This window comes from Somniosus microcephalus, chromosome 16, assembly GCF_052327205.1.
Source record: "Somniosus microcephalus isolate GS21.2 chromosome 16, FLI_Smic_1.0, whole genome shotgun sequence".
In the NCBI taxonomy this organism is placed as follows: domain Eukaryota; kingdom Metazoa; phylum Chordata; class Chondrichthyes; order Squaliformes; family Somniosidae; genus Somniosus; species Somniosus microcephalus.
In genome coordinates this window covers 5,245,568-5,268,587 of record NC_141002.1, presented here as the reverse complement: position 1 = coordinate 5,268,587, position 23,020 = coordinate 5,245,568, and the positions used below count along the sequence as shown (strand labels likewise).

The 23,020-nt window shown below is 52.5% G+C and overlaps 1 protein-coding gene across 1 annotated transcript in view; it reads left to right on the top strand.

Annotated features, from left to right (window-relative positions):
* Nucleotides 1–23,020, top strand: part of LOC147105950 (uncharacterized) — a gene marked incomplete at its 5' end in the record, with an annotated part of 367,623 nt that overhangs the window by 264,285 nt on the left and 80,318 nt on the right. Inside the window, one exon of the mRNA XM_086009773.1 lies at nucleotides 9,840–9,999. Coding sequence (XP_085865899.1) covers nucleotides 9,840–9,999 — 160 coding nt within the window. The remainder of the gene's footprint in view (nucleotides 1–9,839; nucleotides 10,000–23,020) is intronic.

The following is a 23,020-nucleotide window of genomic DNA, read 5'->3' as shown; positions in this document are numbered from 1 at the left end:
ATGCCTAGATAGGTCTGGAGGCACCCTTCAGTACTCACCAGCGAGGGTGTCCAGAATGATAGTGGCGTGCTGCATTCTGAATAACATTGCACAGCAGAGAGAGTTACAGGTGGCGGAGGACGAAGGCGCTCATCAGGCCTCTTCCAATGAGGAGAATGAATATGAAGCTGGGACACCCATCACCAGACCAGCCACGTACATTGCTGCCCGGAATGCCAGGGATGCCCTAATATCGCAAAGGTTGAGCGAGTGGTGACTCACGTAGGAAAACATCACAAATGAAATCCTCCGGCCCGCTCTCACCACCAGCACCAACCCCCGACCCAACCCCCACTTTGCACTAAACAATCCTTCAACCATGCATCCACCCATCGCACATCCACCCAATGGGTGCCATCGTGAAACAAGTGAAAGGGCGAGTTGAAACTCGGAATGCAATAATGGGCAGGCTGTGGAAGTGGTGCTAATCATTAATTTTATGTGTTGTTATAAAAAAAGGAAATTTAACAACGTAACATTTTGTCAAACATCCATGTGCATACCCTTGGTGAATTACAATAGCTTTAACTTACGCTTCCTGGTGCTTCTATGTGGTGCATCCCTTGTGGTTTCAGCAGGAGTAGAGGCAGGCTGCTCAGATCCCTGCCCTAACTGCTACACCTTCTGAGTTTCAGAGCCCCTGAGGGCCCAGCCAAAGACTGCTCCACCTACACCTGTGCAGGGGCAGACTTGCCCTTCGGGAGACGAGGTAGCGTGTCGGGTACTGGCTGATGTGGGGGTGAGGGTGGGGGGGCAACGGGTGAGAAGTGGGAGCTCTTTAAGTGGAGTTCCCACTTCCATGTCCCCTTTCACCATCATCCCTCTCCTGGGCTAGTGCCACATCACTGCTACTACTCTGCTGTAGACCAGCTTGGTGGAGATCAGCGACCCGTTGTAAGAAAGAAAAACTTGCATTTATATAGCGCCTTTCACGACCACCGGATGTCCCAAAGTGCTTTACAGCCAATTAAGTACTTTTTGAAGTGCAGTCACTGTTGTAATGTAGGAAACATGGCAGCCAATTTGCGCACAGCAAGCTCCCACAAACAGCAATGTGATAATGACCAGATAATTTGTTTTTTAGTGATGTTGATTGAGGGATAAATATTGGCCAGGAAACCGGGAATAACTCCCCTGCTCTTCTTCAAAATAGTGCCATGGGATCTTTTACACCCACCTGAGAGAGCAGACGGAGCCTCGGTTTAACGTCACATCCGAAAGCCGCAGACCCAGTCTGGCAGCTGTGTCCTTCAGAACTCAGCCAGTCAGTAATGGTGCTACTGAGCCACTCTTGGTGATGGACATTGAAGTCCCCCACCCAGAGTACATATTATAGAATTATAGACCAGTTAGTTGTTGGGAAATTGTTATGGTCTATAATTAAGGATCGGGTGACTGAACACCTCAAAAAATTTGAGTTGATCAGAGAGAGCCAGCATGGATTTGTGAAAGGTCGGCCATGCCTGACAAACCTGATAGAATTTTTTGAGGAGGTGACTAAAGTAGTGGATGGGGAAATGTCTATGGATGTTATTTATATGTACTTCCAGAAGGCATTTGATAAAGTCCCATATAAGAGACTGTTAACTAAAGTTGAAGCCCATGGAATTAAAGGCAAATTATTGACCTGGTTAGGAAATTGGCTGAGCGGCAGGAGACAGAGAATAGGGATAATGGGCAGGTACTCTAATTGGCAGGATGTGACTAGTGGTGTCCCACAGGGATCCCTGTTGGGGCCTCAACTATTCACTGTATTTATTAACGACTTAGATGATGAGATAGAAAGCCACATATCCAAATTTACTGATGACACAAAGACAGGCGGCATTGTAGGCAGTGTGGATAGAGCATAAAATTACAGAGGGATATCGACAGATTAAGTGAATGGGCAAAACTGTGGAAAATGGATTTCAATGTAGACAAATGTGAGGTCATCCACTTTGGACTTAAAAAGGATCGAACAGGGTACTTTCTAAATGGTGAAAGGCTAAAAACAGTGGAGGCCCAAAGAGACTTGGGGGTCCAGGTACATAGATCATTAAAATGTCATGAACAGGTATAGAAAATAATCAAAAAGGCTAATGGAATGCTGGCCTTAATATCTAGAGGACTAGAATACAAGGGGGTAGAAGTTATGTTACAGCTGTACAAAGCCCTGGTTAGACCACACCTGGAGCACTGTGAGCAGTTCTGGGCACCACACCTTAGGAAGGATATATTGGCCTTGGAGGGAGTGCAGTGTAGATTTACCAGAATGATACCCGGACTCCAGCGGTTAAATTATGAGAGAGATTACAATTACACAAATTAGGGTTGTATTCCCTATAATTTAGAAGGTTAAGGGGTGATTTGATCGAAGTTTTCAAGATATTAAGAGAAACTGATAGGGTAGATAGAGGGAAACTATTTCCTCTGGTTGGGGCATCTAGGATTAGGGGCCATAGTCTAGGAATTAGAGCCAGACCATTGAGGAGTGAAATTAGGAAATACTTCTACACACAAGGGGTGGTAGAAGTTTGGAACTCTCTTCCGTAAATGGCAATTGGTGCTTAATCAATTGATAGACTTTTGTTAACCAAAGGTATTAAGGGATATGGAGCAAAAGCCCCATGGAGATAGGTCACAGATCAGCCATGATCTCATTGAATGGTAAAACAGGCTTGAGGGGCTAAATGGCCTACTCCTGTTCCTATGTTCCTTTATTAATATTGGGGCATGTTCTCTGGATTATTCGTCCAGGCCTCTAGATGACTAGTCTAATAACTAAATCACCATACACATGCCTATGTACAACAGTCATCAAACTTACTAGCTAATTCTATAACATATTTTGGGACAAACCTAATAGAATTCTTTGAGGAGGTAACAGACATGGTCGATGGAGAAATGCAGTGAGTGTTGTGTAAATGGACTTTAGGAAAGCCTCTGACATGCACCACATGGGAAATTACTAGAGAAGATTAGGGGGACTGGATATAGGGCTCACTCGACACTGTCCCATCAAACACTGCCTGGGCAGGTACAGCACAAGTTAGATAGAGAGTAAAGCTCCCGCTGTAATGTATGTACCTTTAAGGGGGGAACTACTTTCTACAGCTCATGTATACTGTAGTACCGGCAGTGACCACACCTGTATATAACGCTGAGTAGTAATCTGTTGTTTCAGTTGCAGTTTGAACCACGTTGAGTAAACACCTGTTGTACCGTTCTCTGCAGTCCTTTTCTTATTATTACACGGACATAACAGTGGCGACGAGCAAGTTCGAACCTACCTGCAACTCTGCATCACCTCCCAGGGATTCGCTCCTGGAGAACAGTGGAAGAAGGTCGAGTCCAGAAGCACGGGCGTCGACCACGGGCAACCGCCCAGTCATCCAGCGGAGATTTGAGCATCGCAGGGGAGGCTGTCGAGAGCCAGGCTTGGCTTTCCAGTCACGGTGGTCCAGCGAAACGGGCTGGCAACAGGTACTGCGCAGACCCTTCCCGGACAGCGATGGGCTAGAGCCCAACCGAGCGGCACAGAAAAAGGCCGAGCAGCGTCAACGGGGGAGAGAGAGAGGGCAGAGCGCACAGGGCGCAGCCGGTGTTCAGGACCGAGCGGCGTCAACGGGGGAGAGAGGCGAGAGAGAGCAGAGCGCAGCTGGTGGTCAAGGGCCGAGCAGCGTCAACGGGGGAGAGAGGCGCGCAGGAAAATGCAAGGCGCTGCCATTGCCACGAGGACCGCAGGGAGCGGCGTTGGCAGCAGCGCAGGAGCAGCGCACGAAACCCACAGGGCATCGCCATTTGCCACGAGGACCACCGAGAGCGGCGTTGGCAGCAGCGCGGGAGGCGCCATTTTAAGCCGCAGCGGGGAAGAAAGGAAAGCGCGGGAGATGCCATTTTAAGCCAGTCTAACCACACCCAAAAATGCCGAAGAGTGGCAGTATCACAGCGTTCAACAATGAAGTCGAAGATTGGATGACATATGTCGAACGCATAGAAGTGTACTACAAGGCGAATGAAGTGCCAGATGACAAGAAAGCGCTGGTATTGTTGAATTCAATGGGTGCAAAAACGTATGGCTTACTACGAAACCTAGTAACCCCAGAGAAGCCAGTAGAAAAGGATTATGAAAACATAGTGTCAATCCTACAGGACCACTTAAACCCCACACCGCTGCTGATAGCAGAAAGATTTAAGTTTCACAAAAGGAACCAGCATAAAGATGAAAGTAATGCTGAGTATTTAACGGAACTGCGCAAGCTATCGAAACACTGCCAGTTTGGAACAGGACTAGCAGATGCTTTAAGGGACAAGTTTGTGTGTGGGCTTCAAAGTGAAGGAACCCAGAAACGGCTTCTATCAGAAAATGATCTTACGCTGGACAAGGCTTTCAGCATTGCAGTATCACATGAAGCAGCAGCACGGGGCGCTGCAGAGATACAATGGAGACCGCAAGAATATGGCACAAATGAAATGTCATACGGAACAGTGAAGTGCTATCGCTGCGGTAGAACAACACACGACCATAATGATTGCTGGTTCAAGGACAAAGTGTGCAGACAGTGTGGAAAAGTAAGACACATAGCAAGAGTCTGCAGGTCGGGAAAGAAAACCAGCAGCAAGAAATCTCCACAGGAGAAGTACAAGAAGGTACATAAGGTGATGGAGTGTAGTTCAGACGAACAGAAGAGTGATACAGACTCCGGAAGCAAGGAGCTGGGTTGTCTGAAACTACATAATGTGATCAAAACGGAGGATCACCAAACTATCTGGGTCACGCTCAAGATAGCAGGAGTCCAAGTGAAAATGGAATTGGACACAGGATCAGCCCTAACAGTCATAAACCGAAGGGACTACAAGCGGCTATTCTCACATATACCCTTGAGAGATACAAAGATTGTCTTGAAGACGTACACGAGGCAAAAAGTCTACCGCAAAGGAAAAATAAGGGTGAACGTTATATATAACGGCAGCGAAACACCAAAAATGGACCTATATGTATTGCCAGATGGAGGACCACCACTACTAGGATGTGAATGGATCCGGAAGATACAGCTAGATTGGCATTCAATACAAGCACTGACTGTAGATGCCAAAAAGGATGACGACGTCACACCTGGATGATTGTCAAAAATGCTAACTGACGCACAAGAAGTGTTCCAGCAGGGACTCGGAACACTAAAAGGCATAACAGTGACGATCAAAATAGAGGAAAATGCAAGGCCAAAGTTTTTTAAGGTCAGACCGGTACCTTATGCGATCCGCCCAGCCGCCGAAGCAGAGCTGGAAGGTTTGGAATGTTCAGGAGTACTGTCCAAAGTGGACTGGAGCGAGTGGGCTACACCCATCGTTCTTGTAATGAAGAGGTCGTTGAGTAATACGCCTGGGGAACCAAAGAAGGTTTGCATCTGTGGGGACTTTAAGGTGACAGTGAACCCAGTCCTTCACACTGTACAATATCCGCTTCCGCGGATTGAAGATATTTTCGCCTCGCTATCTGGAGGGAAACGCTTCACTAAGATTGATCTGGCCCAGGCGTACCTGCAAATGGAGGTAGAAGAAGCCTCGAAACAGTACCTCACGATCAACACTCATAAAGGTCTCTACCAATACAACCGGCTGGTGTTCAGGGTAGCATCAGCTCCGGCTATTTGGCAAAGGGCAATGGAACAAGTCCTGCAAGGGATTCCAGGGACCCAGTGTTATTTGGATGCCATCCTGGTCACGGGCGAAAATGACAGTGATCACCTCGCCAACCTGGAGCAGGTGCTCACTAGATTGAAGGAATATGGGCTCCGAGCTAATCGCCACAAATGCGAGTTTTTCCAGATGCAGATCTCGTATTGTGGCCACGTTATTGATAAAGAGGGGTTACATAAATCCCCTGAAAAGATTGAGGCAGTAGTCAAGGCTCCAGCACCAGAAAATGTGTCACAACTGAGGCCGTTCCTCGGGCTGGTGAACTACTACCATAAGTTCTTGCCGAATTTGTCTACCGTACTACACCCACTGAACACCCTACTGCAAACGGGGGTACCATGGAAGTGGAGTGACGAATGTAAACGAGCTTTCCAGAAGAGCAAAGCATTGATCACATCAAAAGAGGTGTTGGCTCATTTCAACCCAGCACTACCAATTCGGTTGGCGTGTGATGCATCACCCTATGGCATTGGAGCGGTGCTATCGCACAAATTCCCGGATGGCTCGGAGAGGCCAGTAGCCTTTGCATCTTGGTCACTAACCTCAGCCGAGCGTAACTACGCCCAGATTGACAGGGAGGCCCTCAGCCTAGTGTGGGGAGTGAAAAAGTTCAATCACTATCTGCACGGGCAGAAGTTCACCTTGCTCACTGACCACCAACCACTTGTCTCCATCTTTAATCCAAAGAAGGGCGTTCCGGTGATGACTGCGAAACGGCTACAAAGATGGTCCCTTTTTCTAGGGGCGCACCAGTATGAAATCGAGTATAAGGGCACGAAACAGCATGGAAACGCTGATGGGCTATCACGCCTGCCACTGCCTACTGCGGAGGAAGCACCAGCAGTGGATCCTGTCGAAATATTTCATTCGACTATAATTGAATGCTTGCCAGTAACTAACGCTGGTATAGAGAAGGAGACCCGAAATGACCCAACACTTTCTCGGGTATATGATTTGACGGTGAAGGGATGGCCAGCCCATGGCTACTCACTGTTGCCAGCATTCTCATCCTGAAGAGAACAGCTGTCAGTATGCCAGGGGACCTTGATGTGTGGATCCCGAGTGGTAATTCCACCCAAGTTAAGAGAGAGAGTGCTCAATGAGCTTCACGAAGGTCATCTGGGAGGGGTGAAAATGAAAAGCCTTGCTAGGGCTTATGTGTGGTGGCCGGGGATCGATCAGCAAATCGAGGACCTGACAAAGAGCTGCTCAGGATGCCAGAAGGTCCAAAATGCACCACCACATGCCCCCCTACACCCATGGCAGTGGCCCTCATCTCCATGGCAACGGGTGCATATTGATTTTGCTGGTCCATTCATGGACTCAATGTTTTTAATAGCCGTGGATGCGCACTCGAAATGGCCTGAGGTGATCAAAATGTCCTCCACCACCACGGAGAAAACTATTGCAGTCCTACGGACCATTTTTGCCAGGAACGGCTTGCCAGAGCAGATTTGCTCTGATAATGGACCACAGTTTGTGTCCGAAGAGTTTCGAAGCTTTATGAAAAGGAATGGGGTAAGACATTACACATCCGCCCCGTATCATCCAGCCACAAATGGATTGGCTGAGAGGTTCGTACAAACCTTTAAAAAAGCAGTAAAGGCCATGTGCGATGACGACATTCCACTGCAGCATAAGGTGGACAATTTCCTGTTAGCCGACAGAAATGCGACACATGCAGTCACCAACCAGGCCCCGGCCATGATGTTCTTTAACCGAAGGTTGAGATCTCGTCTGGATTTGCTCAGACCAAATGTACGAAGAGATGTTGAGAGTAAGCAATTCCAGCACATCAATGAGAAGCCGACAAGGAGCTTCAATGTAGGGCAACCAGTCTTGGCCCGCAACTACCAAACAGAGAAATGGCAACCAGGAACGATATGCACACGGCAGGGGCCACTAATGTACACAGTGGACGTTGGGGAGAGCATCGTGAGACGCCATGCTGACCAGATCCTAGAGTCACAGGAACGAGTCAACCCCATGCCTCGCCCATACGTACCTGGTGATGAACCCGACGTACAGGTAGAATCTACCCCAGAAACAGTAGCATCGGAAGCTGATGAACCAACCGACGACAGGGGGCCAGAATCGCCTCCGCACCAAGAGCAAGACACTCGGGAAAGGCGCTATCCAGAAAGGATCAGGAAGCCTCCCCAAAGACTGAATTTATAAATAGACTATTTTCAGCTAATGTTGCATGTTAAAAGTGTTAATTGTAATTAGTTTGATATTTAATTGTTAAATGAGTGTTATGGTACTGTTAATCTAAAAGGGGAGGAATTGTAATGTATGTACCTTTAAGCGGGGTAACTACTTTCTACAGCTCATGTATACTGTAGTACCGGCAGTGACCACACCTGTATATAACGCTGAGTAGTAATCTGTTGTTTCAGTTGCAGTTTGAACCACGTTGAGTAAACACCTGTTGTACCGTTCTCTGCAGTCCTTTTCTTATTATTACACGGACATAACACCCGCTACACTGTCCCATCAATCGCTCCCAGAGCAGGTACAGCACGGGTTAGATACAGAGTAAAGCTCACTCTACACTGTCCCATCAAACACTCCCAGGGCAGGTACAGCACGGGTTAGATACAGAGTAAAGCTCTCGCTACACTGTCCCATCAACCGCTCCCAGAGCAGGTACAGCACAGGTTAGATACAGAATAAAGCTCACTCTACACTGTCCCATCAAACACTCCCAGGGCAGGTACAGCACAGGTTAGATACAGAGTAAAGCTCCCTCTACGCTGTCCCATCAAACACTCCCAGGGCAAGTACAGCACTGGTTAGATACAGAGTAAAGCACCCCCTACACTGTCCCATCAAACACTCCCAGGGCAGGTACAGTACAGGTTCGATACAGAGTAAAGCTCCCTCTACGCTGTCCCATCAAACACTCCCAGGGCATGTACAGCACGGGTTAGATACAGAGTAAAGCTCCCTCTACACTGTCCCATCAAACACTGCCAGGGCAGTTACAGTGCAGGTTAGATACAGAGTAAAGCTCCCTCTATACTGTCCATCAAACACTCCCAGGGCAGGTACAGCATGGGTTAGATACAGAGTAAAGCTCCCTCTACACTGTCCATCAGCCACTCCCAGGGCAGGTGCAGCATGGGTTAGATAAAGAGTAAAGCTCCCTCTACGCTGTCCATCAAACACTCCCAGGGTAGGTACAGCACGGGTTAGATACAGAGTAAAGCTCCCTCTACGTTGTCCATCAAACACTCCCAGGACAGATACTGCACGGGTTAGATACAGAGTAAAACTCCCCCTACACTGTCCCATGAAACACTCCCAGGGCAGGTACAGCACGGGTTAGATACAGAATAAAGCTCCCTCTACACTGTCCCATCAAACACTCCCAGGGCAGGTACAGCACGGGTTAGATACAGAGTAAAACTCTCTCTACACTGTCCCATCAAACACTCCCAGGGTTGGTACAGCATGGGTTAGATACAGAGTAAAGCTCCCTCTACGCTGTCCCATCAAACACTCCCAGGGCAGGTACAGCACAGGTTAGATACAGAGTAAAGGTCCCTCTACACTGTCCATCAAACACTCCCAGGACAGATACTGCACGGGTTAGATACAGAGTAAATCTCCCTCAACACTGTCCCATCAAACACTCCCAGGGCAGGTACAGCACGGGTTAGATACAGAGCAAAGCTCCCTCTACACTGTCCCATCAAACACTCCCAGGGCAGGTACAGCATGGGTTAGATACAGAGTAAAGCTCCCTCTACACTGTCCCATCAAACACTCCCAGGGCAGGTACAGCACGGGTTAGATACAGAGTAAAGCTCCCTCTACACTGTCCTATCAAACACTCCCAGGGCAGGTACAGCACGGGTTAGATACAGAGTAAAGCTCCCTCTACACTGTCCCATCAAACACTCCCAGGGTCGGTACAGCACTGTCTCATTGTGGCTCAGATCATGGGCTCAGTGATGAGGGACATCTCACCCCTGTCTGTTGTGCTCGAGTGATCTTGATGCTTACCCTCATTTCAGATTCTGCCAATAACTCTCCTGTGGTTAACTCACTCCAGTTAAGTTTCAAATAAAACTAATGTAAATATTTTGCTCTATTTTGTGTTTGCACTCCAGGTCTGAAAGGAATCTGAAGGATGCCGTGATGTACAGCAGCAAATGCCCCTGCAACGAGTGCCTGGCTTTAATTAACACCACCAAAGGTATCACAGACATTATTTGTGTGGCACCCGAAGGTGCTCGAGATTTGGATTCTTTTTCAAAGGGCATGACTGTGGTAAGTGGCAATAATAACAAGGACCTGCATGTACTCAGGATCCCTAAACAGTTCATTAAAGAAATGAATTACTCATTGTCCCGATTGCACAGAAGGGAAAGGCTCCGACCTATGTAGGGCTGAGCCAGGTAGGCCACAAGCTCCCCGTTCCAGTTCCCAGCCTCTGCTCAGTTAGCCGACCTCAGCTAGATCGGCAGATACTTCCGCTTGAAGCAGGAGGGGAATCAGAGAGCAAGTTCTACCCAGACTCCTCTCGTGTGCCTCCATGTACTGGGTACAGAGTGGCACTGCCATGTTCAAGGACTTGTGCCCACCCGACCTGGCGGGTGAATGATTCAATTGAAACCTTAGAGGGCGGAGGTAACAACAACAGCTATGGCACTCACCAATCATATCTCAGTACACTGTCCAGGAGCTGGATGCTGAATGGGGGGAGAAAGGGAAGAGGGTCAGGAGGGCGGCAGAAGAAAGGTCAAAGAGGAGGCTTGTGAAGACAGGAGGGGTGGTGACAAAGCCAAGATGCTGATGGGGCGGGGGGGCGGAGAGCTCCAGAGCTGGGGAGATCACACTGGGATAGAGAGCTGGGAAGATCACACTGGGATAGAGAGCTGGGGAGTTCACACTGGGACACAGAGCTGGGAAGATCACACTGGGATAGAGAGCTGGGGAGATCACACTGGGATAGAGAGCTGGGGAGATCACACTGCGATAGAGTGCTGAGGAGATCACACTGGGATAGAGAGCTGGGAAGATCACACTATGACATAGAGCTGGGGAGATAACACTGGGATAGAGACCTGGGGAGATCACACTGCGATAGAGTGCTGAGGAGATCACACTGGGACAGAGAGCTGGGGAGATCACACTGGGATAGAGAGCTGGGGAGTTCACACTGGGACAGAGAGCTGGGAAGATCACACTGGGATAGAGAGCTGGGGAGATCACACTGGGATAGAGAGCTGGGGAGATCACACTGCGATAGAGTGCTGAGGAGATCACATTGGGACAGAGAGCTGGGGAGATCACACTGGGATAGAGAGCTGGGGTGATCACACTGGGACAGAGAGCTGGGGAGATCACACTGCGATAGAGAGCTGGGGAGATCACACTGGGACAGAGGGCTGGGGAGGTCACACTGGGAAAGAGAGCTGAGAAGATCACACAATGACATAGAGCTGGGGAGATCACACTGGGATAGAGAGCTGGGGAGATCACACTGCGATAGAGAGCTGGGGAGATCACACTGGGACAGAGAGCTGGGGAGAACACACTGGGATAGAGAGCTGGGGTGATCACACTGGGACAGAGAGCTGGGGAGATCACACTGCGATAGAGAGCTGGGGAGATCACACTGGGACAGAGACCTGGGGAGGTCACACTGGGATAGAGAGCTGGGAAGATCACACTACGACATAGAGCTGGGGAGATCACACTGGGATAGAGAGCTGGGGAGATCACACTGGGATAGAGAGCTGGGGAGATCACATAGGGACAGAGAGCTGGGGAGATCACACTGGAATAGAGAGCTGGGGAGTTCACACTGGGACAGAGAGCTGGGGAGATCACACTGGGACAGAGAGCTGGAGAGATCACACTGGGATAGAGAGCTGGGGAGATCACACTGCGATAGAGAGCTGGGGAGATCACACTGGGACAGAGAGCTGGGGAGTTCACACTGGGACAGAGAGCTGGGGAGATCACACTGCGATAGAGATCTGGGGAGATCACACTGGGACAGAGGGCTGGGGAGATCACACTACAACATAGAGCTGGGGAGATCACACTGGGATAGAGAGCTGGGGAGATCACACTGGGATAGAGAGCTGGGGAGATCACATACGGACAGAGAGCTGGGGAGATCACACTGGAATAGAGAGTTGGGGAGTTCACACTGGGACAGAGAGCTGGGGAGATCACACTGGGATAGCGAGCTGGGGAGATCACACTGGGATAGAGGGCTGGGGAGTTCATACTGGGACAGAGAGCTGGGAAGATCACACTGGGATAGAGAGCTGGGGAGATCACACTGGGATAGAGAGCTGGGGAGATCAGACTGCGATAGATTGCTCGGGAGATCACACTGGGACAGAGAGCTGGGGAGATCACACTGGAATAGAGAGTTGGGAAGATCACACTGGGATAGAGAGCTGGGGAGATCACACTGGGATAGAGAGCTGGGAAGATCACACTGGGATAGAGAGCTGGGGAGTTCACACTGGGACACAGAGCTGGGAAGATCACACTGGGATAGAGAGCTGGGGAGATCACACTGGGATAGAGAGCTGGGGAGATCACACTGCGATAGAGTGCTGAGGAGATCACACTGGGATAGAGAGCTGGGAAGATCACACTATGACATAGAGCTGGGGAGATAACACTGGGATAGAGACCTGGGGAGATCACACTGCGATAGAGTGCTGAGGAGATCACACTGGGACAGAGAGCTGGGGAGATCACACTGGGATAGAGAGCTGGGGAGTTCACACTGGGACAGAGAGCTGGGAAGATCACACTGGGATAGAGAGCTGGGGAGATCACACTGGGATAGAGAGCTGGGGAGATCACACTGCGATAGAGTGCTGAGGAGATCACATTGGGACAGAGAGCTGGGGAGATCACACTGGGATAGAGAGCTGGGGAGATCACACTGGGATAGAGAGCTGGGGTGATCACACTGGGACAGAGAGCTGGGGAGATCACACTGCGATAGAGAGCTGGGGAGATCACACTGGGACAGAGGGCTGGGGAGGTCACACTGGGAAAGAGAGCTGAGAAGATCACACAATGACATAGAGCTGGGGAGATCACACTGGGATAGAGAGCTGGGGAGATCACACTGCGATAGAGAGCTGGGGAGATCACACTGGGACAGAGAGCTGGGGAGAACACACTGGGATAGAGAGCTGGGGTGATCACACTGGGACAGAGAGCTGGGGAGATCACACTGCGATAGAGAGCTGGGGAGATCACATTGGGACAGAGAGCTGGGGAGTTCACACTGGGACAGAGAGCTGGGGAGATCACACTGCGATAGAGAGCTGGGGAGATCACACTGGGACAGAGACCTGGGGAGGTCACACTGGGATAGAGAGCTGGGAAGATCACACTACGACATAGAGCTGAGGAGATCACACTGGGATAGAGAGCTGGGGAGATCACACTGGGATAGAGAGCTGGGGAGATCACATAGGGACAGAGAGCTGGGGAGATCACACTGGAATAGAGAGCTGGGGAGTTCACACTGGGACAGAGAGCTGGGGAGATCACACTGGGACAGAGAGCTGGAGAGATCACACTGGGATAGAGAGCTGGGGAGATCACACTGCGATAGAGAGCTGGGGAGATCACACTGGGACAGAGAGCTGGGGAGTTCACACTGGGACAGAGAGCTGGGGAGATCACACTGCGATAGAGATCTGGGGAGATCACACTGGGACAGAGGGCTGGGGAGATCACACTACAACATAGAGCTGGGGAGATCACACTGGGATAGAGAGCTGGGGAGATCACACTGGGATAGAGAGCTGGGGAGATCACATACGGACAGAGAGCTGGGGAGATCACACTGGAATAGAGAGTTGGGGAGTTCACACTGGGACAGAGAGCTGGGGAGATCACACTGGGATAGCGAGCTGGGGAGATCACACTGGGATAGAGGGCTGGGGAGTTCATACTGGGACAGAGAGCTGGGAAGATCACACTGGGATAGAGAGCTGGGGAGATCACACTGGGATAGAGAGCTGGGGAGATCAGACTGCGATAGATTGCTCGGGAGATCACACTGGGACAGAGAGCTGGGGAGATCACACTGGAATAGAGAGTTGGGGAGTTCACACTGGGACAGAGAGCTGGGGAGATCAAACTGCGAGAGAGAGCTGGGGAGATTACACTGGGACAGAGAGCTGGGGAGGTCACACTGGGATAGAGAGCTGGGAAGATCACACTACGACATAGAGCTGGGGAGATCACACTGGGATAGAGAGCTGGGGAGATCACACTGGGATAGAGAGCTGGGGAGATCACATAGGGACAGAGAGCTGGGGAGATCACACTGGAATGGAGAGCTGGGGAGTTCACACTGGGACAGAGAGCTGGGGTGATCACACTGGGACAGAGAGCTGGGGAGAACACACTGGGATAGAGAGCTGGGGAGATCACACTGCGCTAGAGAGCTGGGGAGATCACACTGGGACAGAGAGCTGGGGAGAACACACTGGGATAGAGAGCTGGGGTGATTACACTGGGACACAGAGCTGGGGAGATCACACTGTGATAGAGAGCTGGGGAGATCACATTGGGACAGAGAGCTGGGGAGTTCACACTGGGACAGAGAGCTGGTGAGGTCACACTGCGATAGAGAGCTGGGGAGATCACACTGGGACAGAGAGCTGGGGAGTTCACACTTGGACAGAGAGCTGGGGAGATCACACTGCGATAGAGATCTGGGGAGATCACACTGGGACAGAGGGCTGGGGAGGTCACACTGGGATAGAGAGCTGGGGAGATCACACTATGACATAGAGCTGGGGAGATCACAATGGGATAGAGAGCTGGGGAGATCACACTGGGATAGAGAGCTGGGGAGATCACATAGGGACAGAGAGCTGGGGAGATCATACTAGAATAGAGAGCTGGGGAGTTCACACTGGGACAGAGAGCTGGGGAGATCACAGTGGGACAGAGAGCTGGGGAGATCACACTGGGATCGAGAGCTGGGGAGATCACACTGAGATAGAGAGCTGGGGAGATCACACTGGGATAGAGAGCTGGGGAGGTCACACTGGGATGGAGAGCTGGGGAGATCACACTGGGACAGGGAGCTGGGGAGATCACACTGGGATAGGGAGCTGGGGGGATCACACGAGGACAAAGAGCTGGGGAGATCACACTGGGATAGAGAGCTGGGGAGATCACACTGGGAGACAGAGCTGGGGAGATCACACTGGGACAGAGAGCTGGGGAGATCACACTGGCATAGAGAGCAGGGGTGATCAAACTGGGACAGAGAGCTGGGGAGATCACACTGTGATAGAGAGCTGGGGAGATCACACTGGGACAGAGAGCTGGGGAGTTCACACTGGGACAGAGAGCTGGGGAGATCACACTGGGACAGAGAGCTGAGGAGATCTCACTGGGATAGAGGACTGGGGAGATCACACCAGGGCAGAGAGCTGGGGAGATCACACTGGGATAGAGAGCTGGGGTATTCACACTGGGATAGAGAGCTGAGGAGATCACACTGGGATAGAGAGCTGGGGAGATCACACTGGGATAGAGTGCTGAGGAGATCACACTGGGATAGAGAGCTGGGGAGATCACACTGGGAGAGAACAGAGGAGATCACACTGGGAGAGAGCTGAGGAGATCACACTGGGACAGAGAGCTGGGGAGTTCACACTGGGACAGAGAGCTGGGGAGATCACACTGGGACAGACAGCTGAGGAGATCTCACTGGGATAGAGGACTGGGGAGATCACACCAGGGCAGAGAGCTGGGGAGATCACACTGGGATAGAGAGCTGGGGTATTCACACTGGGATAGAGAGCTGAGGAGATCACACTGGGATAGAGAGCTGGGGAGATCACACTGGGATAGAGTGCTGAGGAGGTCACACTGGGATAGAGAGCTGGGGAGATCACACTGGGAGAGAACAGAGGAGACCACACTGGGAGAGAGCTGAGGAGATCACACTGGGACAGAGAGCTGGGGAGTTCACACTGGGACAGAGAGCTGGGGAGATCACACTGGGACAGAGAGCTGAGGAGATCTCACTGGGATAGAGGACGGGGGAGATCACACCAGGGCAGAGAGCTGGGGACATCACACTGGGATAGAGAGCTGGGGTATTCACACTGGGATAGAGAGCTGAGGAGATCACACTGGGATAGAGAGCTGGGGAGATCACACTGGGATAGAGTGCTGAGGAGATCACACTGGGATAGAGAGCTGGGGAGATCACACTGGGAGAGAACAGAGGAGATCACACTGGGAGAGAGCTGAGGAGATCACACTGGGACAGAGAGCTGGGGAGTTCACACTGGGACAGAGAGCTGGGGAGATCACACTGCTATAGAGAGCTGGGGAGTTCACACTGGGACAGAGGGCTGGGGAGGTCACACTGTGATAGAGATCTGGGGAGATCACACTACGACATAGAGCTGGGTAGATCACACTGGGACAGAGAGCTGGTGAGATCACACTGGGATAGAGAGCTGGGGAGATCACACTGCGACAGGGAGCTGGTGAGATCACACTGGGATAGAGATCTGGGGAGATCACACTACGACATAGAGCTGGGTAGATCACACTGGGACAGAGAGCTGGGGAGATCACACTGCGATAGAGAGCTGGGGAGAACACACTGCGACAGGGAGCTGGGGAGATCACACTGGGATAGAGAGCTGGGGAGATCACACTGGGATAGAGAGCTGCGGAGATCACACTGGGATAGAGAGCTGGGGAGATCACACTGGGATAGAGAGCTGGGGAGATCACACTGGGATAGAGAGCTGGGGAGTTCACACTGGGACAGAGAGCTGGGGAGATCACACTGGGACAGAGACCTGGGGAGATCACACTGGGATAGAGAGCTGCGGAGATCACACTGGGATAGAGAGCTGGGGAGATCACACTGGGATAGAAAGCTGGGGAGATCACACTGGGATAGAGAGCTGGGGAGTTCACACTGGGACAGAGAGCTGGGGAGATCACACTGGGACAGAGACCTGGGGAGATCACACTGGGATAGAGAGCTGGGGAGATCACACTGAGATAGAGAGCTGGGGCGATCACACTGGGATAGAGAGCTGGGGAGATCACACTGGGATGGAGAGCTGCGGAGATCACATTGGGCAGGGAGCTGGGGAGCTCACACTGCGTTAGGGAGCTGAGGAGATCACACTCGGACAGAGAGCTGGGGAGGTCACACTGAGATTGAGAGCTGGGGAGATCACACAGGGAGAGAGAGCTGGGGAGATCACACTGGGACAGAGAGCTGTGGAGATCACACTGGCATAGAGAGCAGGGGTGATCAAACTGCGACAGAGATCTGGGGAGATCACACTGGGACAGAGAGCTGGGGAGATCACACTGGGATAGAGACCTGGGGAGATCACACTGAGGTAGAGGGCTGGGGAGATCACACTGGGATAGAGAGCTGGAGAGATTACACTGGGAGAGAGAGCTGCGGAGATCACACTGGGACAGAGAGCTTGGGAGATCACACTGGGACAGAGAACTGGGGAGATCACACTGGGATAGAGAGCTGGGGAGATCACACTGGGACAGACAGCTGGGGAGATCACACTGAGATAGAGAGCTGGGGAGATCACACAGGGATAGAGAGCTGCGGAGATCACACTGGGATAGAGAGCTGGGGTATTCACACTGGGATAGAGAGCTGAGGAGATCACACTGGGATAGAGAGCTGGGGAGATCACACTGGGAAAGAGTGCTGAGGAGGTCACACTGGGATAGAGAGCTGGGGAGATCACACTGGGAGAGAACAGAGGAGACCACACTGGGAGAGAGCTGAGGAGATCACACTGGGACAGAGAGCTGGGGAGTTCACACTGGGACAGAGAGCTGGGGAGATCACACTGGGACAGAGAGCTGAGGAGATCTCACTGGGATAGAGGACGGGGGAGATCACACCAGGGCAGAGAGCTGGGGAGATCACACTGGGATAGAGAGCTGGGGTATTCACACTGGGATAGAGAGCTGAGGAGATCACACTGGGATAGAGAGCTGGGGAGATCACACTGGGATAGAGTGCTGAGGAGATCACACTGGGATAGAGAGCTGGGGAGATCACACTGGGAGAGAACAGAGGAGATCACACTGGGAGAGAGCTGAGGAGATCACACTGGGACAGAGAGCTGGGGAGTTCACACTGGGACAGAGAGCTGGGGAGATCACACTGCTATAGAGAGCTGGGGAGTTCACACTGGGACAGAGGGCTGGGGAGGTCACACTGTGATAGAGATCTGGGGAGATCACACTACGACATAGAGCTGGGTAGATCACACTGGGACAGAGAGCTGGTGAGATCACACTGGGATAGAGAGCTGGGGAGATCACACTGCGACAGGGAGCTGGTGAGATCACACTGGGATAGAGATCTGGGGAGATCACACTACGACATAGAGCTGGGTAGATCACACTGGGACAGAGAGCTGGGGAGATCACACTGCGATAGAGAGCTGGGGAGATCACACTGCGACAGGGAGCTGGGGAGATCACACTGGGATAGAGAGCTGGGGAGATCACACTGGGATAGAGAGCTGCGGAGATCACACTGGGATAGAGAGCTGCGGAGATCACACTGGGATAGAGAGCTGGGGAGATCACACTGGGATAGAGAGCTGGGGAGTTCACACTGGGACAGAGAGCTGGGGAGATCACACTGGGACAGAGACCTGGGGAGATCACACTGGGATAGAGAGCTGGGGAGATCACACTGAGATAGAGAGCTGGGGCGATCACACTGGGATAGAGAGCTGGGGAGATCACACTGGGATGGAGAGCTGCGGAGATCACATTGGGCAGGGAGCTGGGGAGCTCACACTGCGTTAGGGAGCTGAGGAGATCACACTCGGACAGAGAGCTGGGGAGGTCACACTGAGATTGAGAGCTGGGGAGATCACACAGGGAGAGAGAGCTGGGGAGATCACACTGGGACAGAGAGCTGTGGAGATCACACTGGCATAGAGAGCAGGGGTGATCAAACTGCGACAGAGATCTGGGGAGATCACACTGGGACAGAGAGCTGGGGAGATCACACTGGGATAGAGACCTGGGGAGATCACACTGAGGTAGAGGGCTGGGGAGATCACACTGGGATAGAGAGCTGGAGAGATTACACTGGGAGAGAGAGCTGCGGAGATCACACTGGGACAGAGAGCTTGGGAGATCACACTGGGACAGAGAACTGGGGAGATCACACTGGGATAGAGAGCTGGGGAGATCACACTGGGACAGACAGCTGGGGAGATCACACTGAGATAGAGAGCTGGGGAGATCACACAGGGATAGAGAGCTGCGGAGATCACACTGGGATAGAGAGCTGGGGAGATCACACTGGGACAGGGAGCTGGGGAGATCACACTGGGACAGGGAGCTGGGGAGACCACACTAGGACAAAGAGCTGGGGAGATCACACTGGGATAGAGAGCTCGGGAGATCACACTGGGATAGAGAGCTGGGGAGATCACGCTGGGACAGAGAGCTGGGGAGATCACACTGGGATAGAGAGCTGGGGAGATCACACTGGGACAGAGAGCTGAGGAGATCACACTGGGATTGAGGGCTGGGGAGATCACACCAGGGCAGAGAGCTGGGGAGTTCACACTGGGATAGAGAGCTGGGGAGATCACACTGGGATAGAGAGCTGAGGAGATCACATTGGGATAGAGAACTGGGGAGATCACACTGGGATAGAGAGCTGAGGAGATCACACTGGGACAGAGAGCTGGAGAGATCACACTGGGAGAGAACTGAGGAGATCACACTGGGAGAGAGCTGAGGAGATCACACTGGGACAGAGAGCTGGGGAGTTCACACTGGGATAGAGAGCTGGGGAGATCACACTGCTATGGAGAGCTGGGGAGTTCACACTGGGACAGAGGGCTGGGGAGGTCACACTGGGATAGAGAGCTGGGGAGGTCACACTACGACATAGAGCTGGGGAGATCACACTGGGACAGAGAGCTGGTGAGATCACACTGGGATAGAGAGCTGGGGAGATCACACTGGGATAGAGAGCTGGGGAGATCACACTGGGACAGGGAGCTGGGGCGATCACACTGGGATAGAGAGCTGGGGAGATCACACTGGGATGGAGAGCTGGGGAGATCACACTGGGACAGAGAGCTGGGGAGATCACACTGGGATAGAGAGCTGGGGAGATCACACTGGGACAGAGAGCTGGGGAGTTCACACTTGGACAGAGAGCTGGGGAGATCACACTGCGATAGAGATCTGGGGAGATCACACTGGGACAGAGGGCTGGGGAGGTCACACTGGGATAGAGAGCTGGGGAGATCACACTATGACATAGAGCTGGGGAGATCACAATGGGATAGAGAGCTGGGGAGATCACACTGGGATAGAGAGCTGGGGAGATCACATAGGGACAGAGAGCTGGGGAGATCATACTGGAATAGAGAGCTGGGGAGTTCACACTGGGACAGAGAGCTGGGGAGATCACACTGGGACAGAGAGCTGGGGAGATCACACTGGGATCGAGAGCTGGGGAGATCACACTGAGATAGAGAGCTGGGGAGATCACACTGGGATAGAGAGCTGGGGAGGTCACACTGGGATGGAGAGCTGGGGAGATCACACTGGGACAGGGAGCTGGGGAGATCACACTGGGATAGGGAGCTGGGGGGATCACACTAGGACAAAGAGCTGGGGAGATCACACTGGGATAGAGAGCTGGGGAGATCACACTGGGATAGAGAGCTGGGGAGATCACACTGGGATAGGGAGCTGGGGGGATCACACTAGGACAAAGAGCTGGGGAGATCACACTGGGACAGAGAGCTGGGGAGATCACACTGGCATAGAGAGCAGGGGTGATCAAACTGGGACAGAGAGCTGGGGAGATCACACTGTGATAGAGAGCTGGGGAGATCACACTGGGACAGAGAGCTGGGGAGTTCACACTGGGACAGAGAGCTGGGGAGATCACACTGGGACAGAGAGCTGAGGAGATCTCACTGGGATAGAGGACTGGGGAGATCACACCAGGGCAGAGAGCTGGGGAGATCACACTGGGATAGAGAGCTGGGGTATTCACACTGGGATAGAGAGCTGAGGAGATCACACTGGGATAGAGAGCTGGGGAGATCACACTGGGATAGAGTGCTGAGGAGATCACACTGGGATAGAGAGCTGGGGAGATCACACTGGGAGAGAACAGAGGAGATCACACTGGGAGAGAGCTGAGGAGATCACACTGGGACAGAAAGCTGGGGAGTTCACACTGGGACAGAGAGCTGGGGAGATCACACTGGGACAGACAGCTGAGGAGATCTCACTGGGATAGAGGACTGGGGAGATCACACCAGGGCAGAGAGCTGGGGAGATCACACTGGGATAGAGAGCTGGGGTATTCACACTGGGATAGAGAGCTGAGGAGATCACACTGGGATAGAGAGCTGGGGAGATCACACTGGGATAGAGTGCTGAGGAGATCACACTGGGATAGAGAGCTGGGGAGATCACACTGGGAGAGAACAGAGGAGATCACACTGGGAGAGAGCTGAGGAGATCACACTGGGACAGAGAGCTGGGGAGTTCACACTGGGACAGAGAGCTGGGGAGATCACACTGGGACAGAGAGCTGAGGAGATCTCACTGGGATAGAGGACGGGGGAGATCACACCAGGGCAGAGAGCTGGGGAGATCACACTGGGATAGAGAGCTGGGGTATTCACACTGGGATAGAGAGCTGAGGAGATCACACTGGGATAGAGAGCTGGGGAGTTCACACTGGGACAGAGAGCTGGGGAGATCACACTGCTATAGAGAGCTGGGGAGTTCACACTGGGACAGAGGGCTGGGGAGGTCACACTGTGATAGAGAGCTGGGGAGATCACACTACGACATAGAGCTGGGTAGATCACACTGGGACAGAGAGCTGGTGAGATCACACTGGGATAGAGAGCTGGGGAGATCACACTGCGATAGAGAGCTGGGGAGATCACACTGCGGCAGGGAGCTGGGGAGATCACACTGGGATAGAGAGCTGGGGAGATCACACTGGGATAGAGAGCTGCGGAGATCACACTGGGATAGAGAGCTGGGGAGATCACACTGGGATAGAGAGCTGGGGAGATCACACTGGGATAGAGAGCTGGGGAGTTCACACTGGGACAGAGAGCTGGGGAGATCACACTGGGACAGAGACCTGGGGAGATCACACTGGGATAGAGAGCTGGGGAGATCACACTGAGATAGAGAGCTGGGGCGATCACACTGGGATAGAGAGCTGGGGAGATCACACTGGGATGGAGAGCTGCGGAGATCACATTGGGACAGGGAGCTGGGGAGCTCACACTGCGTTAGGGAGCTGAGGAGATCACACTCGGACAGAGAGCTGGGGAGGTCACACTTGGATTGAGAGCTGGGGAGATCACACTGGGACAGAGAGCTGGGGAGGTCACACTTGGATTGAGAGCTGGGGAGATCACACTGGGACAGAGAGCTGTGGAGATCACACTGGCATAGAGAGCAGGGGTGATCAAACTGCGACAGAGATCTGGGGAGATCACACTGGGACAGAGAGCTGGGGAGATCACACTGGGATAGAGACCTGGGGAGATCACACTGAGGTAGAGGGCTGGGGAGATCACACTGGGATAGAGAGCTGGAGAGATTACACTGGGAGAGAGAGCTGCGGAGAAAACACTGGGACAGAGAGCTTGGGAGATCACACTGGGACAGAGAACTGGGGAGATCACACTGGGATAGAGAGCTGGGGAGATCACACTGGGACAGAGAGCTGGAGAGATCACACTGAGATAGAGAGCTGGGGAGATCACACATGGAAAGAGAGCTGCGGAGATCACACTGGGATAGAGAGCTGGGGAGATCACACTGGGACAGGGAGCTGGGGAGATCACACTGGGACAGGGAGCTGGGGAGACCACACTAGGACAAAGAGCTGGGGAGATCACACTGGGATAGAGAGCTCGGGAGATCACACTGGGATAGAGAGCTGGGGAGATCACGCTGGGACAGAGAGCTGGGGAGATCACACTGGGATAGAGAGCTGGGGAGATCACGCTGGGACAGAGAGCTGAGGAGATCACACTGGGATAGAGGGCTGGGGAGATCACACCAGGGCAGAGAGCTGGGGAGTTCACACTGGGATAGAGAGCTGGGGAGATCACACTGGGATAGAGAGCTGAGGAGATCACATTGCGATAGAGAACTGGGGAGATCACACTGGGATAATGAGCTGAGGAGATCACACTGGGACAGAGAGCTGGAGAGATCACACTGGGAGAGAACT